General features: G+C 33.6%; 3 protein-coding genes across 11 annotated transcripts in view; 1 reads left to right on the top strand and 2 right to left on the bottom strand.

Moving 5' to 3' along the window:
- Positions 1–24406, bottom strand: part of LOC126966952 (kinesin-like protein KIF19) — a 426172-nt gene that overhangs the window by 51053 nt on the left and 350713 nt on the right. The gene's annotated exons all lie outside the window — the stretch shown is intronic.
- LOC126966943 (mitochondrial dicarboxylate carrier) lies at positions 1844–22992 on the top strand. Of its 6 annotated transcripts, none has more exons than XM_050811261.1 (6): positions 1844–1947; positions 7798–7971; positions 9377–9489; positions 12473–12612; positions 14100–14307; positions 16229–22992. In XM_050811261.1, exons 2-6 carry the CDS (start codon positions 7809–7811, stop codon positions 16472–16474), a joined length of 870 nt encoding a protein of 289 aa, XP_050667218.1. In that variant the 5' UTR covers positions 1844–1947; positions 7798–7808; the 3' UTR covers positions 16475–22992. The 6 variants fall into 6 exon arrangements, with proteins under 6 accessions (XP_050667218.1, XP_050667215.1, XP_050667212.1 ...); XM_050811258.1 differs by lacking the exon at positions 1844–1947 and adding an exon at positions 2145–2270; XM_050811255.1 differs by lacking the exon at positions 1844–1947 and adding an exon at positions 2147–2334.
- Positions 3128–4725, bottom strand: LOC126966945 (uncharacterized). Of its 4 annotated transcripts, none has more exons than XM_050811264.1 (2): positions 4490–4725; positions 3128–4077 (listed from the first exon to the last, which is right to left on the bottom strand). In XM_050811264.1, exon 2 carries the CDS (start codon positions 4074–4076, stop codon positions 3333–3335), a length of 744 nt encoding a protein of 247 aa, XP_050667221.1. In that variant the 5' UTR covers position 4077; positions 4490–4725; the 3' UTR covers positions 3128–3332. The 4 variants fall into 4 exon arrangements, with proteins under 4 accessions (XP_050667221.1, XP_050667220.1, XP_050667222.1 ...); XM_050811263.1 differs by having other exon boundaries at positions 4510–4725; XM_050811265.1 differs by lacking the exon at positions 4490–4725 and adding an exon at positions 4461–4480.

The raw sequence follows: 24406 nt of genomic DNA, 5'->3' as shown, positions 1-24406 counted from the left end.
AGACTTAAAGCATTGCTAATTCTCACTCTGTCTTCTTCTATTGAACTAAGTCAGAATGAGATAAACACTCCTAAGCGTTAGGGGACCATTATGAATAAGGGGGTAGGTAACTACACATAGAAATGGTTACTTAGGAATTATTTCAATAAATAGCCTTTAATTTACTTTACTTCCATTTACTTAAGCCTTAAATAGGTTTAAGAAAATAAAAAAACTACTTGTAACAATAGATAATCTTCTTTTAATGTTCTTATTGTCTTTAAATAGTCTTTCAAATTTTATAATAATTTTTAAATACACTGCTTTGATCTTCGTCTGATTGCTCTTTCTTGGCAACGTCCTCCACACATTTCCACTCTTCAATCTGTTGTCAATCTAGTCCAGGTAGGTAGTTCCCACATAGATATGTACTTATAAGCTTAGAATAATAATGTATATAAGTATTTATATGCTTGTTAGAGGTCCTTGTTTTTTGTTATGTTTGTTACCTCAGAAAATTCGGCTGGCTGAACCGATTTTGATAATTCTTTTTTATTTGAAAGCTGGTGCTTTCCGTGTGGTTTGCATTTTGGTGTCCAGATCGGACAATGGCATCCATGAGAAAACCATAGTCTTAAATTTGCTATAAGTATGTGCGCAACAAGTTTACGAATAACACAATATCACGCCAACCGATTTCGATGATTCTTATTGGAAAGGATAAAGGATACTTCGAAGGTAGTTTGGTAAGTTTTGAGATTTCTTTGATTATAGCAGATTTTTTTTAATATCGTACACGTTTACTACTACAATTTAAACAAACCCATTTCGTTATTCTTCGTATTTCTTTCTTATTTGTTTTCATTCTTCTTAAAAAAAATATCTTGTAATTTAAATGTTCTAGAAGTAGGTGACTGTTATAAGTAGGTACGACCGTAACTTGGTACTCAAGCATTTCAATATAATATGTAAAATGATGCAACAAAACTACTCAATTCCTTACTGAGTAAATACGAAAATGTAAATTAATAAATAAAAACACAAGAGAAGTTGGTATTGTGTGTATCTAGATAGGTACATCAATCCAAACACAAAATGTAGTCATAATGCGAGCAGTTTACCAGCGATTACAAAATATATAACTATGAATTTTTAAATATACAGATATAGTAGACGTAGATCTAAAAACATGAAGCACACACTCCTACAACAGCAATGTAAGGATTAAGGTTTCAACTTTTTTTTTTATAAAGGTCTTTATTTACCATAAGCTTAAAATCTAATACAATGGACACTGTACATAATCACTTAAAGACAATTATATTACATAGACTAATTAACTACGTCTTTCTAAAATATTTAGATATAAAACAATATAAACTTAATAAACAATAACAAAATACAAACCTCAGTGGTTTTTATTGCTTTGAAACCGCAATGTAAAATTTGTTTTTTATTAATAAATATATAAAAAAAAAATAAATAAAAAATAGGTAGGTATTGAAATACAAAAATATCTCGCTGACTTTGTGGTCATACAAGTTTTAGATTATGTACCTACTTAATTTATTTTTAAGAAGGTATAACAATATTATTTTGCAATATAAGTATAATTGTGACATAATATTAGCAAATTGAACACAATTAAATTGTTTAATACTAATCATAAAGAAAACAATAACGTAGTACTTAATACTGTCTTTAAATTATAGCATTGCATGAATGATGATATTATACCTACGTAAGGTAACGGATTACAATACCTACAGGCTGCGAGCGTGCGACACCAAGCTAATTGAAATTTGAAACGTTTCAACTAAATATCTTCATACGTTCCTGAGGAAACGGGTCTTGAAAGACGATCATACAAAGAACGTAGCGATATGTTTTTCCGAAGTTTCCGTTTTTCTTGAATAGGTACGGAACCCTTGATGTGAATATGGTACAATAAATTGAGAGAGAATAAAGGTAAGTATATCAATATTATACGTACTCGATACAGTATTGAGCTAATTTTGTACGATCGTAAATAAGTACCGGCGACTGGACAACCCTGAGAATATTTCGCACGTAGATAATTATGAAATAACAAAATATGAGCGTCACGAAAACCAATGCAGGTTACTGCCAAGCCAACAGTAACGTGACTGCTCTTATGAGAAATAATACCAATTACGTAACTTTTGTAAACAATATTTCAATAGTGACGCGGTATTATGATAATTTAGGTGTTACTCTCTTTCGTACAAGAACTATTCTATGCCCTGTGTCAGTGAAATCTGTAAAGTGATGCAAGTATATTAAAATAGTTTTTAGCTACATATTGTTAATAGTACTACTACCTAGTACACTCAGGTCAGGTCATATTAATATCAAAAGTATTTTTGTTGTAAATAAAATTTGTGTTATATAATTTATTGCTTGAAATTTAACTGAAAATATCTAATTAATTTATACGTCCAAATACACTGCAACAAAATACAGGCCAACAGTTAGCCTTTATTTTCACGCACACTAAAACAAAGTGACTAACGTATAGCGATTGTAAGATGAATCTGTCATGCACACTAGAGTAATAATACTTTAGTGTGCATGACTATTATTATTATTTATGGTGTCTATTGTCATGTGTTGTATAACAGCAAGAGCTGTTATCTTAGATCTATCTTGATATGTACATTATCTAAGGAAAATTTGTAAAAAAAGAGATAGAAATAGGCATGCAATTCTAAAAGAATAGGTATTTGTTATGACATGTGGTTGGTAATATTAAATTTAAGGGTTTCTATAAGAACTTCATTCTCATATTGTGCTACTTAGTGAACAATTCATAATTATTTTTAGTCATATCCTTACATTAATATTTATTGAAATCATAACACATTAAAAATTCTTAATTTGCTGAACCGTCATGACTTACCCCCTTATTCATAATAGTCTGCTAACTTACAGCATGGCTAATTCTCGCTCTGTCTTCTTCTGTTGACCTAAGTCAGAATGAGAAAAAACACTCCTTAGCGGCTGTTTAAAGTTAGCGGACTATTATGAATACGAATGGAATGAAACTTCACACTCGCTGTAGATTATAAAGTTGGTTGGATTAAAAAGTAGTGGTTATGGGACTAACTGTACAATAACAAGTGAGACATAAATTTTCTTATATTTTTATTATAAAATATTTTATTAACTACATTAGAATGGTAGATTCTTAACTTCTAAATCATACATAACATATGTGTTTTACATACAATAAACTGTGCCATTAAATATGCTGTGTACGTTGAATAGCATAAAGATGTCAGAGTGACTGACGCTACACAGGTATGTAAGATCTTTCTAGGGCTAGTAATTTGTTAATGTAATGTACCAGGTACTAGTAACTTGACGCCTCTATCAAACATTTTGAACAAGTGGTGGGAAGGCTTTGGGTCTAAGTTGTACACATAATCAGAGTTAAACTTGCGACTTGGATACACAACATTTATATTTCCCGTGACATCTATACTCCACCCAGAACTCAATTGATTTATATCCACAGCAACATCAGATTTATGCGCTAATAAATTTGCCAAGACGTGAGTCTCATCACCTTCGTTTGCAACATTGCAGTTTAACAATAAGAAAGATTTATCTTTTCTTGTTATATCAACCAGCTCTTTGCATATAAAATGAATTTCTTTCAGGCTATATCCTATATCAAATAAATGAGAGACTCCTTCAAATATAATGTTAACATGCAAATGCTTATTTTTCATAGCCTCAAGATACCTTTTTGCCTGTGTAATAAATTTCTCAGGTGAAACTAAACAATTTGTTTGCAGCCCTAAACCAACATCCATCATATCTAGATTAAAAAACTTTATAAGACCACTGTTAATACTCTTCTGTAAGTTGTATGACATTTTCATTCCAACACTTTCATAGTGAGGTGTGGTACTATGCAAACAAATTACAAACACACTACTGCCTGTTTTGATGCAATGTCCAAGCACACAACTGGTAATAAATGAGCTATCACAATGATTGAGTTCTTTTGCTACTATTACATTTGATATGTGCCTCTGGTCCAATTTGAGGATAGATATTATATCAGACATGCTGAAAAAAAAAATATATAATTATATGTACTTATAACACCATACAACGTCAAGAGATAATTATTATCTTAGCACATTCAATGTCACCATACTAGGTACTTATCAAGTGATAAGACGCAAAAAATATTATCAAACAATGGTGGTGTACAAGATGTTTTTATAATGTCTATTTGTGCACAACCTTTCAGTTGATTGGTTATCTTAAAGGAATAAATAGTGGCTAATAAATGTTTTATTTGGCACAAATGCGCCAAATTTAGACAAGCTCAGGAAATTTAATAAGGTATGTACCCAATGAACTTAATACACATACAATTTTGATTGTACAAATTTTAAATACGTATGTATTTAATAATCAATACGTTTTTTGTAAATAATAATTACTTTCTATAATTCTAGTTCACACTGCTCACAATATTTTAAAATTATGTACCTAAGTAATTTTTCAAGTTTAATAAGTAGCCAGTTTTATACACTATATTCAATGATATAGCGATAACTTGGGAACTGAAATGCAATTTTTTTATTACAATTTACAATTATAAACCCACACCCAATTTAGCAACCAAAAATTATTTTTATTTTATAACCCGTGACGCAGTAAAATCAATGTAAAGTATAGCCGGAAATCAGAATGGTCGGAATTCGGAAATGTGATCAAGAATGTAAACAAAAAAATGTCACTGTCAAAATGACAAATCAGAGATTATCAACAATTTAAATATATAGTTAACTAGCTGACCCGGCAAACGTTGTTTTGCCATATAAAGTATAATTCACGCGATAGTTTTATAAGTAATAAAATATTGCCTATATTATAGCCTGTACATTATTTTGTTCTATTGTCAATAGTTTTTGCAGCGCACGCAATAATAGGGTTTCGATTTTACACCTTGTGTTACAAAATAGCAATTATATTACGGAACCCTAATTTTGAAAAAAATAACATAGCCTTCCTCGATAAATGGACTACCCAACACTGAAATTATCATTCAAATCGGACCTGTAGTACCAGAGATTAGCGCGTTCAAACAAACAAACACTGCAGCTTTATATATTAGTATAGATTTAAATAAACTTAATTTGATTAAAACATAAATATAATAAAAACGTATGGTTACCAAACAAAAAAATAAATAATTTCTATATTAATATTCGCTCTCTGATTCGGAGTCTTCAAGACGACGAATTGGAATTGGTTACACTTATAATAAATTGTATTTTCCGCAGCCAACTTGTCCACAGCAAGAGTTTGATAATTTTTTTTACTCTTTTTACGATTTCTATTAACTGAGCTTTTATCATATTTTCTTCATATATATTTAGATATGATTCAATAATTTTGCACTTTCCGTAAGACAATTTTGGGGTTCGATTTTAACCTTCGGGTAAGGGACATTATAGTTTTAATTTAAGTATCAAACCACATTTTCGATGTTGCGTGAGATGAGAGAGAGTAAGAGAGAGACCCTTCGATATTTTAACTGTCGACTAGTCGATTGTATTTAATAAGACATTACCTATATGAATAGAATTTCCTAGCTTAGGGCAAAATAACAAAGGCCGATTTTTTTTTAACGTAATTATTTAAACTTAACCATAAGAGAAACATATTTTTAACAGTTCTCAATGGACTCTCTAAAATCTCCTTGAGCACATATCCTAATAACTACAATTTCCGTGCTGGCGCAGATCCCCACCGCAGAGATCGTGCGTTACGCTAAAGTTATGTAATCAGTCCAGTGTGCAATGAAAGGAAAATGGGCGATGTGGTCTACCAACACTCATGCAACCAATATCAGTGAAAAGCTTATTTTGAGTATTTAATTTCGTTCTATGGAAGCACCGCTGTAAGTCTTGTGGTTCAAGAAACATCCGACAATTACAAGAAGCAGCTCTTACTTTATTTTTCTGTGTTTTACGGTCGAAAATCACTATTTTTTATAACCGGTAGCTGCAAGTGCGAGCGAAAGGGCATGTAGATTCCATCGCATGCGCAGCATAAATTCTCTACCTGCTTCCTCTTTTCCTCTGGTCCCCCGAGAAGTCTCGCATTGACCTTAGCTTGTTAACCGCACTATTGAAGTTTACTCTTATTTCAAACTGTGCACGTTAATTATTTATTGGACTTAGTTCCATATATTGAAATGGAAGAAAATAGACGAGAGTTATAGTTATAATAGACGAGCCCTATAGTATTCCCCTAATTGAATTAATATTGAGTATAATTGAATTTCCTTCCCATTCTTTTCCGGCTCTCCCACACATCGGGCGTTGCTACCAAATACAGGCGGCCTTAGTGCAGAAGATCCTAGGAAGGTTGCGATTGTTATAGGGCAATGCAGCCGATATCAATACCATTTTCATGCTACTTAAGATGGCAATTCACGCTATTGGTGCTAATAAATCATTAAGATAAAAATATGTGACATAAACCTTTTTAACTGTTGCATCTCAATATATTCTTGATAATATACTATGTATTGTCATAGGCACAATAGCGAATTTGCTAGAAACTATGACAATCATATTGTTAACACCAGGAACAAACATAAACTTGTTACGCCTATTACTTGGCTAAATCTAGAGTTGTGTCATTGAAGGTTATTAAATTAATTTAATTTAATTGTTTTTCGTCAATGGTCAACAGGTTGAAAAAACTGTTATATCGTCAACGAGTTTTGAAAAATCAGTGAATGCATTTATTAATAATTTAGGTTTTTATTAGGTTCATATTATATTAATAAAATTGTTAAATTTCATTTATACGTAGTAGCTATTTCTTCAATATAATATCAAGTCAACGTTTTCGTTCGCAAATTCGTCAACTGTTTTGAATTAAGCTGTTTTAGTGAGGCATTTAATCATCAATTTGCTGACTTTGTTATGGCGGAAGTGCAACTGAGAAAGGGATAGGTGCAAAAGGGTCGGAATTATGCTTCATTTATTGCGAGTTACGGACGAAAACGTTAATTGAATTTATTAGCTTATTATGTTCAACAGGTTTTTTCGTTGAAGATAAACAGTTAATTCGTTAACGAATACAAAGCTGTTAATAAAAACAGTTTATTGATTTAACGACCACCTAGTTAAATCGAGTTATAGTCTTTTAAGGGCGATATGCTTATAGTTATATATTTAATAATTAATGAATTTTATTAAATATGTATAAAAGGTTATATTAAATAAATAAAAATGTGGCAGCCCTAATAAATCAGCTGTTCAAATTATCTTTCTAGGCACTACCCTAGATGATATAATTGGTAATCCCGTGCCACTAAATAAATTTAAAAAAAAATATAATTGGTAACCTTAAAATTTCAAATCAATAATCATAAATCAATGGGAATGGGTATTATGAATGAAGAATGAACTTAGGCGCGAAATCGTAAAATGGGCATGGGAAGTTAACATTAAACTATCATGCGATCCTTGACTCTTGAGTACAAATGTAACATTCCTATTATTTAATAGATAGACGAAACGAATGCTTAGATGAATATTGTAATTTTAATAATTTAACAACCCAACGTTTCATGAGTGATGTTTGTGGTTAACTGCAGATAAACAGCTGTAAGTTAATTACTTTAACGTATTACTGGATATGTTACATAATAGATTATTCTGACATTTTCACCTTGAAACAGGAATATAAATATGGTAAATGTGTTAAGTTAGTATGAATTAGGAGTTATGAACTTTTAATTTTTTTCACCAACAGACTACTGAATAATGACAGAAACAAAGGTTTCCCATTGGTATTTTGGTGGATTAGCATCAGCGGGTGCAGCATGTGTAACACATCCGTTAGATTTACTCAAAGTTCAAATGCAGACACAGAAGGGGAAAAATATATCTATGTTTAAGTTAACCACCATAGTGCTAAAAAACCAAGGTAAGCCCTAAACATTTATATTATGGCCCGACATTTTGATAAGAAAACAATTTAAGTACCTAATGGTTAATTTTCCAGATTCATCACAAGTTGTGAAAGTACAGTCTACAGTCTGCTATCTACAACCTCCAAGAATGGAATTGGTAGAAATAGAATATCAATGTCCTAATTTTAAAACTTAACTCGTTGTTATTTCATATCTACAAATGGTATAATAATGTGATATTGATTGCATCAATTTAACAATCAAATATCAGATAATACTAGGACTCATTGAGCACAAATTCAAGAAATATAATAAAGTTTTTTTGACAAAGAAAGCTTAGCATAGTAGGCCACCTAAAATTGTATAATATTATATAAAGTAGACTACTTGTTATTAATTTGAAAGATGGGCTGGGAGTTTCTTATCAGTTCTTCTCCCCCAGTCAAACCCCCTTTATGTACTGCTGTAGATTCATGACTTTCACCAAGTGTTGTTGCAATATGTTATGTTATTGTGACTCCCTATGGTAAATGAATAAATTTATATTTCTATTAACAAAGAGAAACATGTAAATTTCTTATTTATTCATTACTAGCTGACCCGACAGACATTGTTCTGTATATAATAAAATAAAATAATGTTTTTATATGAATTTGTCAATAATATATCATAACACCAAGAATTACTTCGTAAAATCTGCACCCTGCTGTCATAATGAAATTGTTTCACAGCAAAACTGTCAAACAGTGTGTCAATAAATTCTCGCATAGAAATTATGTATGGACACATCAAAGGAAAACGAATTTGTTGTTTTTATTTACTTTAGCAGCATTTTCCTATTTATTCACCTTTTAAACCTTCTCTAGACTTTGACAAATAATTCAGGACCTAAATTTGCGAAATCGGTCCAGCCGTTCTCGAGTTTTAGCAAGACTAACGAACAGCAATTTATTTTTATATATATAGATAAAAAACAAAGTTGTCAAAAAGGGATTAATGTTTTGTAACAAAGAAAACTGAACCTGATAAATATTTTTCTTTAATTTTTAGACAAAATTTTTTATTTTAATTTTATTATGATTCAATATAAAACAAAATATAAACAACTTTAAATTTTCACCCGTCTATGAGCAACACCTATTTTTATATCGCGATTTTTATATTCCACACCTGTTCCATCCACAGATCCGCAATAGTGTTGCAAGATGGCAATAGAATACAATAATTGTTGTACGATATATTTGGTAGGTCTGAAAATCAGCCATCATCTATTTTTTATACCCCAAAAATTTTAATTATTGAATTTTTTTTATTACCTTGAGTGGCAATACAATGTTTGCTGGGTCAGCTACTATATATAATATAGTCCATTGGCTGTCATATCTTCAAGTAACACATGTGTTGATTTCATAATTTCAGGAATAATGGGACTGTACAATGGTATATCAGCTTCACTTTTACGTCAGATGACATATTCAACAGCAAGATTTGGTATTTATGAAGCTGCAAAACAAAATTTTGCCCCTAAAGATGTAAGTATGTATGAATTGAAAAAAAATATTAAAATTAGACAAGTTGAATACGATGAAGAGTTTAAAGAATGCCAAATTAAAATTAAAATCAGCCCATTTCAAAACTCTAAAAAAAAGCTCTAATGTGACTGCATTTCCCTTTAAGTTATTTACAGAAATTTTACCGTGCGAGGATCAGGCTATTAAATAATAAATTATATTGTATGTTTTTACATTTTAAGCAAACTTTTATAAGAAAAAAGGCTGCTGAGTTACTTGTGCCCATTCTTCTCAGGTCTGAGGCATACTTTTGTAATGGGTGGTAGTTTTTGACTATCAATAAGTAATATTATATCCGATTTTGGATAAAAATATTTGAATTTGAATATTCTAGCTTATAAATCTGACAGTCCAATTATTTGTCACCAATATTGATTTAAACAAGTTGTTAATTTTTAAAGTGATAACTGATAACCCTCACTTCTGGGATTAATAATTTCACAAATAAATGTGAAAGCAAAATTTTTTAATGATGTGAGACTCGAACCCTCGACCTCTCCATTTCAGTTCCATGCGAGCGCTCTTTCACTGAGCCAACCGTTTGAGTGACGTTTGTTTTGATTCATTATTTTAATAACAAATTGTTTAGATTTGAAAGAGGGACATCTAAAGTCAATTTCCTAATATAAATATTGGGGTTGAGCAGGTTGTCAACAGTAAAGTAGATCCTGTAGATCATAGTTTCTCAACCTTATTTTGCTCAACACCCACTTTGAGAATATGTTTTTTTCTAGAGTATTTTCGTGTATTTTTTTGCCTTTTTAGACTATATTTTTTAATCTACCCACGCCCCATCTGCGCCATCTCAATGCCCCCTAATTTTCTCTGGGTCTTCTACTGCCCCCCCCCGAAAGTCTCAAACGCCCACAAGGGGGCGCTATCGCCCACGTTGAGATCCTATGCTGTAGATGAAACCTGAGAATTGAACAAAGCATACAAGATTTTATGACGGTAGGTACGTCACTTGAACGGTTAGCTCAGTGGAAGAGCGCTCGCACGGAACGCGAGAGATCGCGCGTTCGATATCCGCATCGTTCATAAATTTTGTTTTCAAATTCGATTGTGATTTGTCATGGTTATGTATGCATTAGCAAGAAATTGAATATTTATAATTCTTAGGAGCCAATGTCGGGTCTTCCTGACTGTTATCAACTTATATCTTATCTGCAAAGACAACAGTCTCGTGCCAGATTTTGGCGAGACAACAAGTCCTGAGGATGCCTTGATGAAGCACGTGTCGAATTGTTAAAAGACGAATATTGGCGGAATTAATACTAAAGAAAACTCAAATCATTTGTATAATTATGGATTTCCGCAAAGTAACGCCTACTTCAATAAATTTTGTTATCAACTTCGTCAATAAAAATAGGTTACAGTAACATTAAAATCACTTACCGTTTTTTATCTTATCGTATCTCCATTAGAGATGTTCTTCTATCTCGCGTATCTTCTATTGTTATTCTATACTCTATTTAAATATATTTTATGTCAATGGTAATACTGGGTATGAGTTTCTGAGACAATTTCTTCTCTCAAAGCGCTCCTTTGTGTCCGAAGTGGTGATAGTGCTCTTACGGCCGTTCCCATTTTTTTTTTATGGAATAGGAGGACAACTCAGCGTACGAGTCACCTGGTGTTAAGTGATCACCGCCGCCCACACTCTCTTGCAACACCAGAGAAATCACAAGAGTGTTACCGGCCTTTAAGGAAGGTGTACGCGCTTTTTTTGAAGGTACCCATGTGGTATCGTCCCGGAAACACCGCACAAGGAAGCTCATTCCACAGCGTTGTAGTACGCGGAAGAAAGCTCCTTGAAGACCGCACTGTGGAGGACCGCCACACATCCAGATGGTGGGGATGATATCCTAACTTGTTGCGTGTCGTGCAAAGGTGGAATTCGGCGGCAGGAATCATGTTAAACAGCTCTTCGGAATATATATATACTATCTACAGATAGAGATAAATTACTACCCGATAAGTTATTCTTATCTCCTTATATTGGGACGCGTGAATTGCCATTTCCATACAAAGTTCTATCGCTGGTAAGCTATACGTCGTCCCATTGTCAGACAGCGTGCACGGATAAGGTGACTTACCGTCGATAAGTTTATTGGGACAGAAAAGTCAACGATAGTTACGATTTTTATCTCAAGTAAGAGATAGACTGAATATAGGGAACGGCCGTTAATGGACAAAAAGTAATCAATTTAATAAAAAAAAGCCTCTATAGTAATAGAATTTATGTTTGTGGAATCCAATTTACAATTAATCCCTACTTCTCGGAATATACATTTTCCAAAAATAATTGGTTCAAACGGTTTGAAGGTAGGTACGTTTTTGAACTTGTGTGTGCCTCCTCTCATAGGTGGCTTATCTCTCATCTCATTAGAATGAGTTCTATCTGTTGTTACCTGTACTCCGGACATGTATCCAAATTCACCTTGTAAGGTAATGTAACTCTAGGGAAAATGTTTCAACCTACTTTTTACCTTATATTTTATGAAAATAAGGGACGAGACGAGAAAAACGTTCAGATGGTAATTGATTTGCCCTGACCCTGCCCATTATCATGCAGTGCCGGTTAGGATTCTTGAAATACCCAAAAATTCTGAGCGGCACTACAACTGCGCTCGTCACCTGGAGACATAAAATGTTAAGTCTCATTTGCTCAGTAATTTGACTAGCTACGGCGACCTTCAGACCGAAACACAGTAATGCTTACACATTACTGCTTTACGGCAGAAATGGGCGCCGCTGTGGTACCCATAATCTAGCCGGCATCCTGTGCAAAGGAGCCTCCCACTGGTAAACCTAGCTCTACTTTTTCCGAAAATATTTATAGTGACGATTCAAATAGTTAGTTTAAAGCTAATTGAATAGTGTGTGTTTTCAACATATGTACTTAACATAATTTATTTTGTATAACTCTTTTTTTTTGTTTAAGGGCAGTAATATTCCGTTCTACATGTCAGCTTTCCTAGCTGGTCTCGGTGGGTTAGCTGGTGGCTTTGTTGGAACTCCAGCGGATTTAGTCAATGTCAGGATGCAAAATGACGTCAAACTACCTCCAGAACAAAGAAGAAAGTATGCCATTTTTGAATATTACTTTTATTTTTAAGTGATTTCCCTCACTACTGCCTTTAAATATTTAGATTTTAAGTATATTATCGTAAATACAACATGAAAGACCGTTAATTCGTGGTCATTTTTGATTTTTCAATGTGTGCGTTAGCTACTTTAATACTGGAGCGAATTCCAAGCGGCGCTGACTGTTTACGATTTGTCAAAAATTACGATAAAATACCTATGTATATTATAGAATTAGAAAGCAATTTAAATTTAAAAGATGACCTTATACTAGGTAGGTACAGTTTTAGGTAAAAAAGTCAACCCTAATGTCGTCAGAAGAGGTAAGAGTCACGCGATAGAAAGAGAGGCATTTTCTAGGTAAATAAAAAAGTAGCTTAGTAGCGCTGTGCGTTCTGAATTAAACCTTATTGTATGTCCGCAAGAGTCCTTATTTCTTTAATTGATATTGCGGCATGAATTCTGTACTTTACTATTATATATTCTTTGCCCGCACTCGTTTGTGTCGTCCTCTTCCATAAAGAAAAAAAAAAGAGAGTGTGTGCGTTTAAGACCACAACGGCAGAAGTGAAAACTTCATTGGCAATCGCAATAAACCACTAACTACACACACTAACCTCACAATGTAAGCCAAACAATTGTTAAAATAATTATTATTACGTTCTAATAATAACAATTAAATTAATATATATGACAATTATTACGTATTAAATGAATACACTAACACAGCGACACAATAGCGAAGAGCAGCTGTCTGTATCTTTCTTGTGCGGGTACACTCGGCGATCCCGAGTTCACCCGATAGAGCCTTTCACCTCGGATCAGCCTACCTACGATAAAATGTGTGTAAGGTACACCAAAATAAGTTTTCAAAAAAAATACAGGCTAACAAAGTACCGGGTACAGCGAATCCTTTCATCTACTTAATATATAAAATTCTAATGTCGCGGTGTTTGTAGTTAAACTCCTTCGAAACGGCTTGACCGATTCTCATGAAATTTTGAGTGCATATTGGGTAGGTCTGAGAATCGGACAACATCTATTTTTCATCCCCCTAGATGTTAAGGGTGGCCCACGCCAATTTTTTTTTTGACATTTTTTTAAATTTGTTTCATTATGAGTCAGCATTAAAAAATACATACAACTTCAAATTTTCGCCCATCTTCGATCAACACTTACTTTTGTATCGCGATTTTAATATCGGCAATACAATGTTTGATGGGTCAGCTAGTAAATCTATACAAATACTAGCCGTTCCCGCCCGCTTCACTGGGCGAATTTAAAAAGGAAATAAATTTTATTCATCTTATTACAAATACAATAAAAAATAAGTAGCCATAAACCATCTAGGATAAATATCGCATCGAATGGTGGTAGTTTCATCATTTCGATACGATCAGTGGTTTAGGTGTGATTAAGCCTCAAACAAAGACCATTATCGTTAACAGTTTACGTAATAAAAAAGTTCCCCATCTGTTTTTCAGTTATAAGAATGCAATACATGGCTTATATCGTGTAGTAGCTGAGGAAGGTGTACTACGTCTGTGGGCCGGATCCTCCATGGCATGTAGTCGAGCTGTCCTCATGACCATTGGTCAACTATCTTTCTACGACTCCATCAAGGAACTGCTCCTAAGCACACCATATTTTGAAGATAATGTCGGAACGCATGTGTGTTCGAGTTTGTTTGCTGTAAGTATCTGACATATTATCATTGGAAACAAGAGAGGAGGACTTACCAGAGCAGCAGCGATTCTTCCACCACGTGCCGGGTCTCGAAATTCCCTCATTAGTTTATAAATGATGTCCACAATTACTTCCGGAATTCAATAATAATAAAACTAGGGATCACAAAGCACTTGATCACGAGATTACACGTAAGGAGACGAATGAATAAGTTATCACGGCGTTGACAAGTTCAATACTATTTACTCCTCGCGGAACAATCAGCTGCTACTCCGTAAGAGGGAGGGAGAGGGTGCAGGTAGGAAAGAGAAGGAATTAATGCAACTCTTCGTGCACACACAATATTTAATTTATTAAGAAATTAATTAAATAATTCGGTGACTGTTTCGCTACTTGTATACCCCTTAAGGCTTATTTGGCCTAAACAATCATATTATAGTCAATAAGATGGTAGAGCAGCTTTGCCGATATTAGGCTCTCGCTCGTTTTCTTGAAATTATGTTATTTTAGTCGGGTCTTGGTTAACAATCCATTCCTTATATATAATTAACTGTTTATATAAGCGAGTACCCTACTCATCTCTGGGCGGGTGCTCCCCAGTAGCTCCTTTATTTGACGGCATATAACAAAGAGCAGCATAAAGGCATAGAAGGCATTTATTTTCCCAAAATTGATTTCTTTAGAATTCTTTTTGATGGCATTTCTAAAATACTAGATACTACTACCGCTTCGGAAACACATGGCGCTCTGAGGGAGAAGAAGCGGCGATAGAAACTCTCCCAGCATCATAATCTGTTCCAGTCATCGCCGATCAGTGTTGCGTATAATCTCTGCATATTACAGGAGAGTGCTCAAAGAAGTTGTTCGGGTTAATACCAGTAGCTGAATCCCACCACCAGACATTACGTTAAAATTTCTTGTCTCGCACAGCCACTTTGTGGAATAAATTACCGGCTGCAGATTTCCCGAACCGACACGACTTAGGGATCTACATGGTTAGGGTATACTCACAAAGGCCGGCAATCCAGCGCTAGGCACTTGTTGCTGATGCCCATAGACGGTAGTATCGCCATGTTTCACTCACCTCTTGCCCATTTGCCCCCCCTTTTTTTTAATGATAATAAGGGACGAGACGAGCACGACGCTCAGGATTCTTGAAAAACTCGAAAATTCTAAGCGGCACTACAACTGCGCTCGTCACCTTGAGACATGAGACATCTTAATTTTAAGTCTCATTTGCCCAGTAATTTCACTACTACGGCGCCCTTTCGACCGAAACACAGTAATGTTTACACATTACTGCTTCACGGCAGAAATAGGCGCCGTAAAAAAAATGGTCTCTATTTAATTTTCCAAATCCATATTCAGTTTGAGTCAGGGTCGGCACTAGCCCATGTGGTGCTCAGGCGCATGTATCTTGTACCGCATATACGATGGCAATACGAGGAGTGCTCAGAGGGTTTTTTTATGAAAGCGAGGGATGGGGTGAGCAAGGCGTTCAGCTGATGGTAATTGATACGCCCTGCCCATTACAATGCATTGCCGCTCAGGATTATTGAAAAACCCAAAAATTCTGAGTGGCACTACAATTGCACTTGTCACCTTGAGACATATGATGATAAGTTTCAAAGGGTTAAGGGGTTGTTTCTCTCAAAACGCATAAATGAGCCACTCTGCGGAATCACCTGCCGTACGCTGTATTCCCGAACCAATACAATGTAGACATCTAGGATCTTACTTCCATATCAAAGGCCGGCAACATATCTTTTGACCTCTGTTTGGTCTCTCTGTATCTCATGTCCATGGATGCTTGTTTATTTTCACTTTCCTTCAGGCCTGTTTATGGAAAAACATACTCTGGCACACATACCAACAGTTCATTTGATGATAGGTTTGATTATGTCACTTAAAAGTTTGTTTATATCAGGGCGGCATCGCAACAACAATGACCCAGCCAGCCGATGTTCTGAAAACACGCGCAATGAACGCCAAACCTGGTGAATTCAGTGGGATACTGCATCTTATGACGAGCACTGCGAAAGAAGGGCCGCTTGCATTTTTCAAAGGATACATACCAGCATTTGTTCGTCTGGCCCCGCACACTATACTTACGTTTGTATTCTTAGAACAACTCAGAATCAACTTTGGATTTACTAAACGTGACAGCAATTAACATTAATTATGATCTAACTATATTATGATCTAACTATATTGTGTTTAGAATGATGTGATTAGGAATGTTTTAGATAGTGAATGTTTTTTTAGACTAATTATAATATTATTTGGGATTCCAGATTAGGATCGAGAACCTAAGGTTCGATATTTCAATGTACCTAAGTAATATCGATGCGTGATATAATTACGCAAGATATTTAGATGAAATTAAATTTAACTTATACGTGTAGAAAATAGTTTGCCTGCGCCGTTTTATGCAGCGTTTATTCGGTACTTATTGGTCCAACGGATTACCCGTTACAGAAATATTATTACAAAGAGCAGGCGATATTATTATACAGGAGCTGACTGCAAAATGTCAGCTTAAATTTTTTTTTATTAATTTAAGCACAACATTTGTCAAGATTGTCACAGGATGCGCAATAAATTTGTAACATTCGTATTGTTTTAAGGGAAAAAATATCTATCTAAGTGCAAAAATTTCGAGAATTCGGATTCACCCCCTACTACCTCAACAATCTCAAAACAGCCCTTTTGAATTCTGCTGATGTGTCAACAAACAGCGTCGTTGAATGATTCGGATACGCGGGATATAGTGGAGAATTAGTTTTAATTGGTCTGACAGATATAGTAAAATAACAATTTTTATTTCTTTACGATTTTCTAAACATAAGTCATTGATAATTAAACAAAGAAATGGCGGCCTTACAAGCAGATCTGATTAGGTTAGAACTCGTCAGCCATGTTCCATGATAGTTTTGTTAAGTATTCGAGTAGGGTTGATAAAACGGCGCAGGGTCCCCGCCTACATGGTGATTTGTGTAAAATTAGAAATAAATACTTATTATTGTTGCCAAAATTACAGTTGCCTCATGAAGTTACTGACAAAAAAAATACAATAGATTATTATATTTTTGAAATGATAATTTCAATTTTATAGCATTTATTCTGGTCACAAAAATATTATTTGATGTTACCACAGTGATAATATGTAAGTTATTAATATTTTATTATTGTAATATTAATGTGACGTGGCATATAGTTTCGAGTAACAGGGACAGTAGTTAAAATATTCTACTTTTCTGTAGATGCAGAATGTAGCAAAATCATGGTATTGAATTTTATTAGCTGAGTATATAGTTAAGTAGATTGTGGTTTGAAGTATGGTACATATTTTTTATTTATTACTTTCGTTTCAAATTTAAATCATAGTGGTTGTTATGCAGAGAAAAAATCTATTTGCCTATATTTTCTCTGTAGTTTATTGTTTATGACTTAAATTATTATGTAGATATTAATATTGCGTATTCAAATCCACACAATCTATCACAATATTCACCTGCAATTGTTATATTATTATGTGTCTAAAAAGAAAGTAGTAGAAGCTTAACTAATTTATACGTCTAGATAGATTGTGACAGCTGTGAAGATGTCGAAAAAAATTGCGACGAACATTAACCTCTATTTTCAGCACACTAAAAACAGAGTGACTGACTAAACCAGAGTGTATCGCTAGTGTATGACGTAGCTGTAGTCTGGCCTGATGTTATGAGTTGCCTACCAATACGTGGCTCTTAGTTTTTTTTATTAAGTTTTGTTGTGGAAAAGAAATCTTAAATATTTGCTGCCCTCTGCATGGGCCTGCCCTCAACTCTCTATACCTAAGAATGAGATGTAGATAGTAATCTAGAGAAGGTGTATCCCTTACTGTGCCGAAGTTAAGATTACTTTTAAGAGGTGTAGGATCCTCAGAGGGTATAAGGCAGGGCACGAGGCTCTATCTAGACGTATAAATTATCTAAGACTAGGCTGTAAGTAGTCGTTTAGTATTCATGGGAGCGCGGACGGAAACTGTCACGACCTACAACGATACCAATGAAAACATCACGTTTCATAGGAACCTACATAAGTCTTTTAACTAAACTTTCGCTGTGAGATTCTTATTTTATTTGTACTGCCACCATATCGCACACCATTGCTGCACACTCAATATCCGGAGCGTTGCAATCTTACTTATCATTGAAATGTATGTAGGTATATCTACTTAGATAATTTATATTAATTCTAGCTAGAGCTGCTTGCTGTTTATCTTATTATTTAGATTTCAATGTATTTTATTAAAAATGACGAGATTTTATTTAAAAAAAAAGAAGAAGCATTCATGCCCCCATCTTCTCGGGTCTGAGGCATAAATTTTCAGAATTGACATTATGATTATCACAGTTACTACCAAATTCGCAAATGTTATTTAAAACTATTATGATTTACCTAGTCAATGTATTAATGTAGTGAGTAGAAAAATAATCTATCATTGAAACACATTCCAGACGTCAACCAATCAACCATAAAACATAGGTAAGTCATAAAATAACTTTAATATTAACATAAACTTAACTTTATTTAGCCTGTGTTGCACCAACTAACTTTAGCAATAACAAACGTATGTTAAAGTACCGGTTAAGCAAAAAATATGTTGCACCATTTGATAATTTTTAGATGACGTCATAACGTTAACTGTTAACAATCCAATCTTCGCCGGTTAAAGCTATTGTTAATTTAAAATAGCAACCTGTCAAAAACTTCAAATTAATATTCGATATTGACTTGATATTTCACTTCTTAACTTTAACTATGTCAAGGAATACGATGTTGCAACCCATTCCGCAGCCCATGTTAAAGTTAGCGGTACTGTTAACGTTAAATTCGACTAAAACCTTAACTATAACTAATATGATCCAACCCAGACAACACTAGAAAATGTCGCTAATATTGACGTTTGACATTCATATAAATTAACTTAAACTTTGTATGCATTTTGCAACGCCGAAACTAATATTGATAATAATAACACAAATTAAATTCGTAAAGAAAATTTATGAACGATGCGGAACCCGAACCCGCGACCTCTCACGTTCTGTGCGAGCTCTCTTCCACTGAGCCAACCGTTCGTAAAGTAACATTCATAAATCTTGATATGTCTTGTTCAACTCTCAGGTTGTCGCTTCACTTACAAGGAACGCGAGAGGAGCCCGGGTTGCAGTCCCGCATCGTTTCTAAATTTTGTTTACTAATTTAACAAATTAATATTGATAATTCATGTGCATTTCGATACCTCAGTTCCAAATTCTTTGGAACGAAGTGTAACAAGTCTGAAATTACAGAAGTTTGAAATAAGTATGATGAATTATTCCATAAACAATAACCCACCATTACCAAAGAGAACAAAATCGATAATTGAATGCAGTTTAGTTGATACTTCTAATATTTGTTCATAAACCTAGAATATTTTTGTTTCAAACAGTAATTACTCTTTGTTTTCTTTAAGAACCCTTTTCTGAATCCTTACTCTATGGAACTGAGGTACCTATCGATTTGATTCTCAACGTTATTATAAGTAGAGGCACTGTCTCTATATAAAATACATACCAATGCAACACAGTGCCAAAGTAAGTGTTTTTTTTATTTTTGTTAAACTTTATGAAAGGTGAAATTGTATATTTTTTATTATGTTAGATTATCATGTTGACATTCCTAATAAACATGAAAATTATTTTAGTTAAATATTTATTATGAATTTACGAAATAAGTGTTTGAATAGTAAAGTCTATATTACAACGAACAACGATTAACTAAAATCCTTCGGTGGATTGGCAATTCTTTTTTGTTAAAAACTTCGTGATCAGGCAGGCCTAACTTTCAAAACACAGATGTCAACCTCATCTATATATATAAACATTTATTGTTGTTCGTTAATCTCGCTTAAACTCGAGAACGGCTGGACCGATTTGGCTAATTTTGGACTTGAATTATTTGTGGAAGTCCAGAGAAGGTTTAAAAGGTGAATAAATAGGAAAATGCTGCTAAATTAAATAAAAACAACAAATTTGTTTTTCCCTTTGATGTGTCCATACATAATTTCTATGAGAGAATTTATTGACGCAGGGTTTACAGTTCTGCTGTGAAACAATTTCATTACGACAACAGGGTGCATATTTTACGTAGTAATTTTTGATGTTATGATATATATTATAAACAAATTCATATAAAAACATTATTTTATTTATTATATACAGAACAACGTCTGTCGGGTCAGCTAGTCTATATATATAAACATTTATTGCTGTAACGAACAGCAATAACAAGCAACAGTCTCGCTAAAACTCGAGAACGGCTGGACCGATTTGGCTAATTTTGGACTTGAATTATTTGTGGAAGTCCAGAGAAAGTTTAATAGGTGAATAAAAATGAAAATGTTCGGAATTAAAAAAAAAAAAACAATTTTGTTTTTCCTTTGATGTGTCACCCGTCGATCGTTCAGAAATTAAATTGGAAGAATAGTTTAAAATGAATAACTAATTACAATCTTTCTAACTTTCTAACTTTCTCAGGAAGTAAAAAGCAAACTTAATTGTAGCTACCTATAGTTGGTAGATTAACTACAGTTGTTAACTATGATGGCAATACAACGTTTGCTGAGTCAGCTAGTATATAATAAATAAATGTAAATACCAGTCTGTATGAAAATTTATTGAATGAGGCGTTACTTTGCGGAAATCCATAATTATACAAATTATTTAAGTTTTCTTTGGTGTTAATTCCGCCAATATTTGTTTTTAAAAAACAATTCGACACGTGTTTCGCCTCTATACGAGGCATCCTCAGGACGTGTTGTCTCGTGCCAGGTCTCGTGCCAGATTTTGGCAAAGTATATATTATAATTCACATTTCATTTCTTCTTTCATATTTCCTAAACATAGATTATGGATTGATCTCCCCTGCGTCCCAACTAGATACCGCACTATCTTAGAACAATAGTTTTTCTATCACGACAACTATCAGATACCTTACACTTAATGGCATCTTTCAAAAATTGTACCTAACATACGCTTCGTGTTATTTTACATTGAAATTATTAAAATATGAAATACTTACTCATGATATGTAATCCCAGTGCTTTTCTTATTTCTTGTAGTATTATTTTTACAATGTTTCACTACGCAACCCGACATTTTAGTTTCAATTATTAGCAAAGATAAACAGAACATGCGGCACGTCACACAATGTTCGAGACTGGTTCGAGTACGCCCACTTGGCCGTAGTATTATTTGCTACACTTTGCGACTACACCTGCGGTATCTACTTGAAGTGCAGCGAAGTCCAATCTTTAATCTAACACTTGTGTATATATTTATTGATTTCGCATAACATTTCATTTCTTATTTCCTTAATCTAGTTAATTTAGTAAAACTGTAGTTAGCTAATAGGAATATATAATTTTAAAAAAATTACGCGTACAAAAAATTACCAATATACCTATAAAACAAAGTGACGGTATGTGAAAATTATTTTATCGACACCCATGCTTTAAATCCTCTATTAAAGATTCTAAAACAGGTCCTAATAACCATTACATCATCCAAACAAGTGTTGTAATGAAATTCAGTAAATCATTGTATCATCCGTTTTCATAAAAACACTCCTTTGGATGATATTATGGTTACTAGGACTGGCTTTTTTAATGTTCGCAGTCACGGAGCAATATTAGCAACCATTATACTAGTGTGTGTGCGGTTACGGGGTATACCAGATACACAATTTTTTCTCCCTTAAATAATCATATATCCACAAATACTTTTATAGTATTGTTTTAACACTTTTTCACAACGCACGACGGCATTTTTAAAATATTTTTTGCACATTTTTAAAATATTTTATTGCGACGCTGTCACAGATGATGGCAAATCTTATAATGGCGGCCGAACGGCTTGTATTAGTGTAAGTGTATGCGTGGGGCTATGTATTTACACGTTTACCGGCTTGTTTTGGTGCCTCATTGTTATGTAAGGTGACACGGAGTCCTTCTTATTTTTCGTCCGTGGTTTGCAGTAAGCTAACTTTTCAAAATCTTTTAAAAGATTAATTTTATGGGTGTAGATAGTCTTGTATGCAACTGTTGTAAATTACATATTAAAACCACCACCACAAACCCAAATTCGTGTTTTAATACCCACAACACAACAGTTGCATAAATAACTATTACATTAATATAATTCCGTAATATGTATTACAAAAATGAATAACTTGAAATGTATACTTCCAGTGTAGAATTTATTATACCAATGTTACTATTTAGATGACTTTTGTTTACATTTAATACAGCTTAGCAATGGTATCAACTCGAATAAAAAATCAATATCTATATAAAGTCAATGATATATAAAGAATATGAAGACACCTTTAGATGTTTTTATTACATACATAACATTTATTCCCGGTGTAAAAATACAGCTCCAACAATTAATATTCCATTTGAAATACATTATAATAATAGTATTATGTATGTTGTTATTTTTGCTAAGTTGTATACAAAAAGGCGTAATCGATTAAATGGCCTATAAATATTTATATTGTACTTGTGTACTATAGAGTTGATATAATCGGTGGATGTTGTATTTAAACTAATGTAGAGATTATTTTGTTTGTGGTTGTGTATTAAATAAAACTATTCATGTTAGAGTAGGTGATTTTATTTTCTTAATCCTTTTGCAAATACTAGAACCGCCTTCTAGAATATAATGAAAGTAATTAACGGTTGTTGATTTAAATTGCGAATCTCCCATGAATCAGCTGTTCTACTTACTTTGTATATTTTTTTTTAATTTTATCTAAACTAATTATAAAGAGGATGCGTTTGTATGTATGTTTGTAATGTTTTCACACAAAAACTACTGGATCAATTTCAGAAATTCTTCACCATTAGAAAGCTTCATCTTCACTGAGTAACATAGGCTGTATAACATTTTCAAAAATAATAGAGGTAACTAATAAAAATTAAACAAAGATATCGCGTGCGCTGCGGAAACTATTCGTGATAGAACATTATTTGTAATTATTTATTAATATATAATTCAAATTATTTAATCACAATATTGTATAACAATAGCCTATAGGTTATTGACTTTATTGAAAACCACGCACAGCGATATTTGATGATGCCCGTCTTACTACCACCCATTTGAGATGTTATACCTCAGACCTGAAAATAACGGGACACTCAGCGGGCTTCTTTTTTTATCAAAATTTCGTCACAAAATTAATTATTATTGAATAGCCCGAGGGCGATCGCTCCGTTCCTTATCTTTTACTAAGAAACTTAAGTTTTTGGAGTTTACTTCTTAAGAATCCATTTTCATACAAGGCGCCCGATATGTGAAAAATATGGAGAGTAAAACCTACTCATCAAATGGGATAGTAACGTTTTTGGTGCGCATCATTTCTCGCGCACCTTTCATTTTTCAGTTGGCGTGACAGTCTAGACGCTCGGTCCCTATATTAGTTGTGATGCAGTGATACGAATAGCAAACATCATTTTTCTTTTCTTGTATTTTGAAGCTTTATTATTTTTATGGAATAGGAGGACAAACGAGCGTACGGGTCACCTGGTGTTAAGTGATCACCGCCGCCCACATTCTCTTACAACACCAGAGGAATCACAAGAGCGTTGCCGGCCTTTAAGGAAGGTGTACGCGCTTTTTTTGAAGGTACCCATGTCGTATCGTCCCGGAAACACCGCACAAGGAAGCTCATTCCACAGCTTAGTAGTACGTGGAAGAAAGCTCCTTGAAAACCGCACTGTGGAGGACCGTCACACATCCAGATGGTGGGGATGATATCCTAATTTGTGGCGTGTCGTGCGAAGGTGGAATTCGGCGGCAGGAATCAGGTTGAATATATATAATATACTTTCATAAAGTTAAGTGAAAATTCTATAAATTATGGATGAAAGTGGTGTAAATAATAGTGCCGGAAAATAGGATAAGCACGTGGGTACTACGTAAGTTACAATTCATATATGACACGTATTGTATATATAAACATGTGTGCTTTGTATTTATTAAATATTGAATTATCAATATATTTCATACAAATT

Source organism: Leptidea sinapis, chromosome 11 (genome assembly GCF_905404315.1).
Source record: "Leptidea sinapis chromosome 11, ilLepSina1.1, whole genome shotgun sequence".
Lineage (NCBI taxonomy): Eukaryota > Metazoa > Arthropoda > Insecta > Lepidoptera > Pieridae > Leptidea > Leptidea sinapis.
This window is presented reverse-complemented; position numbering and strand designations above follow the sequence as displayed.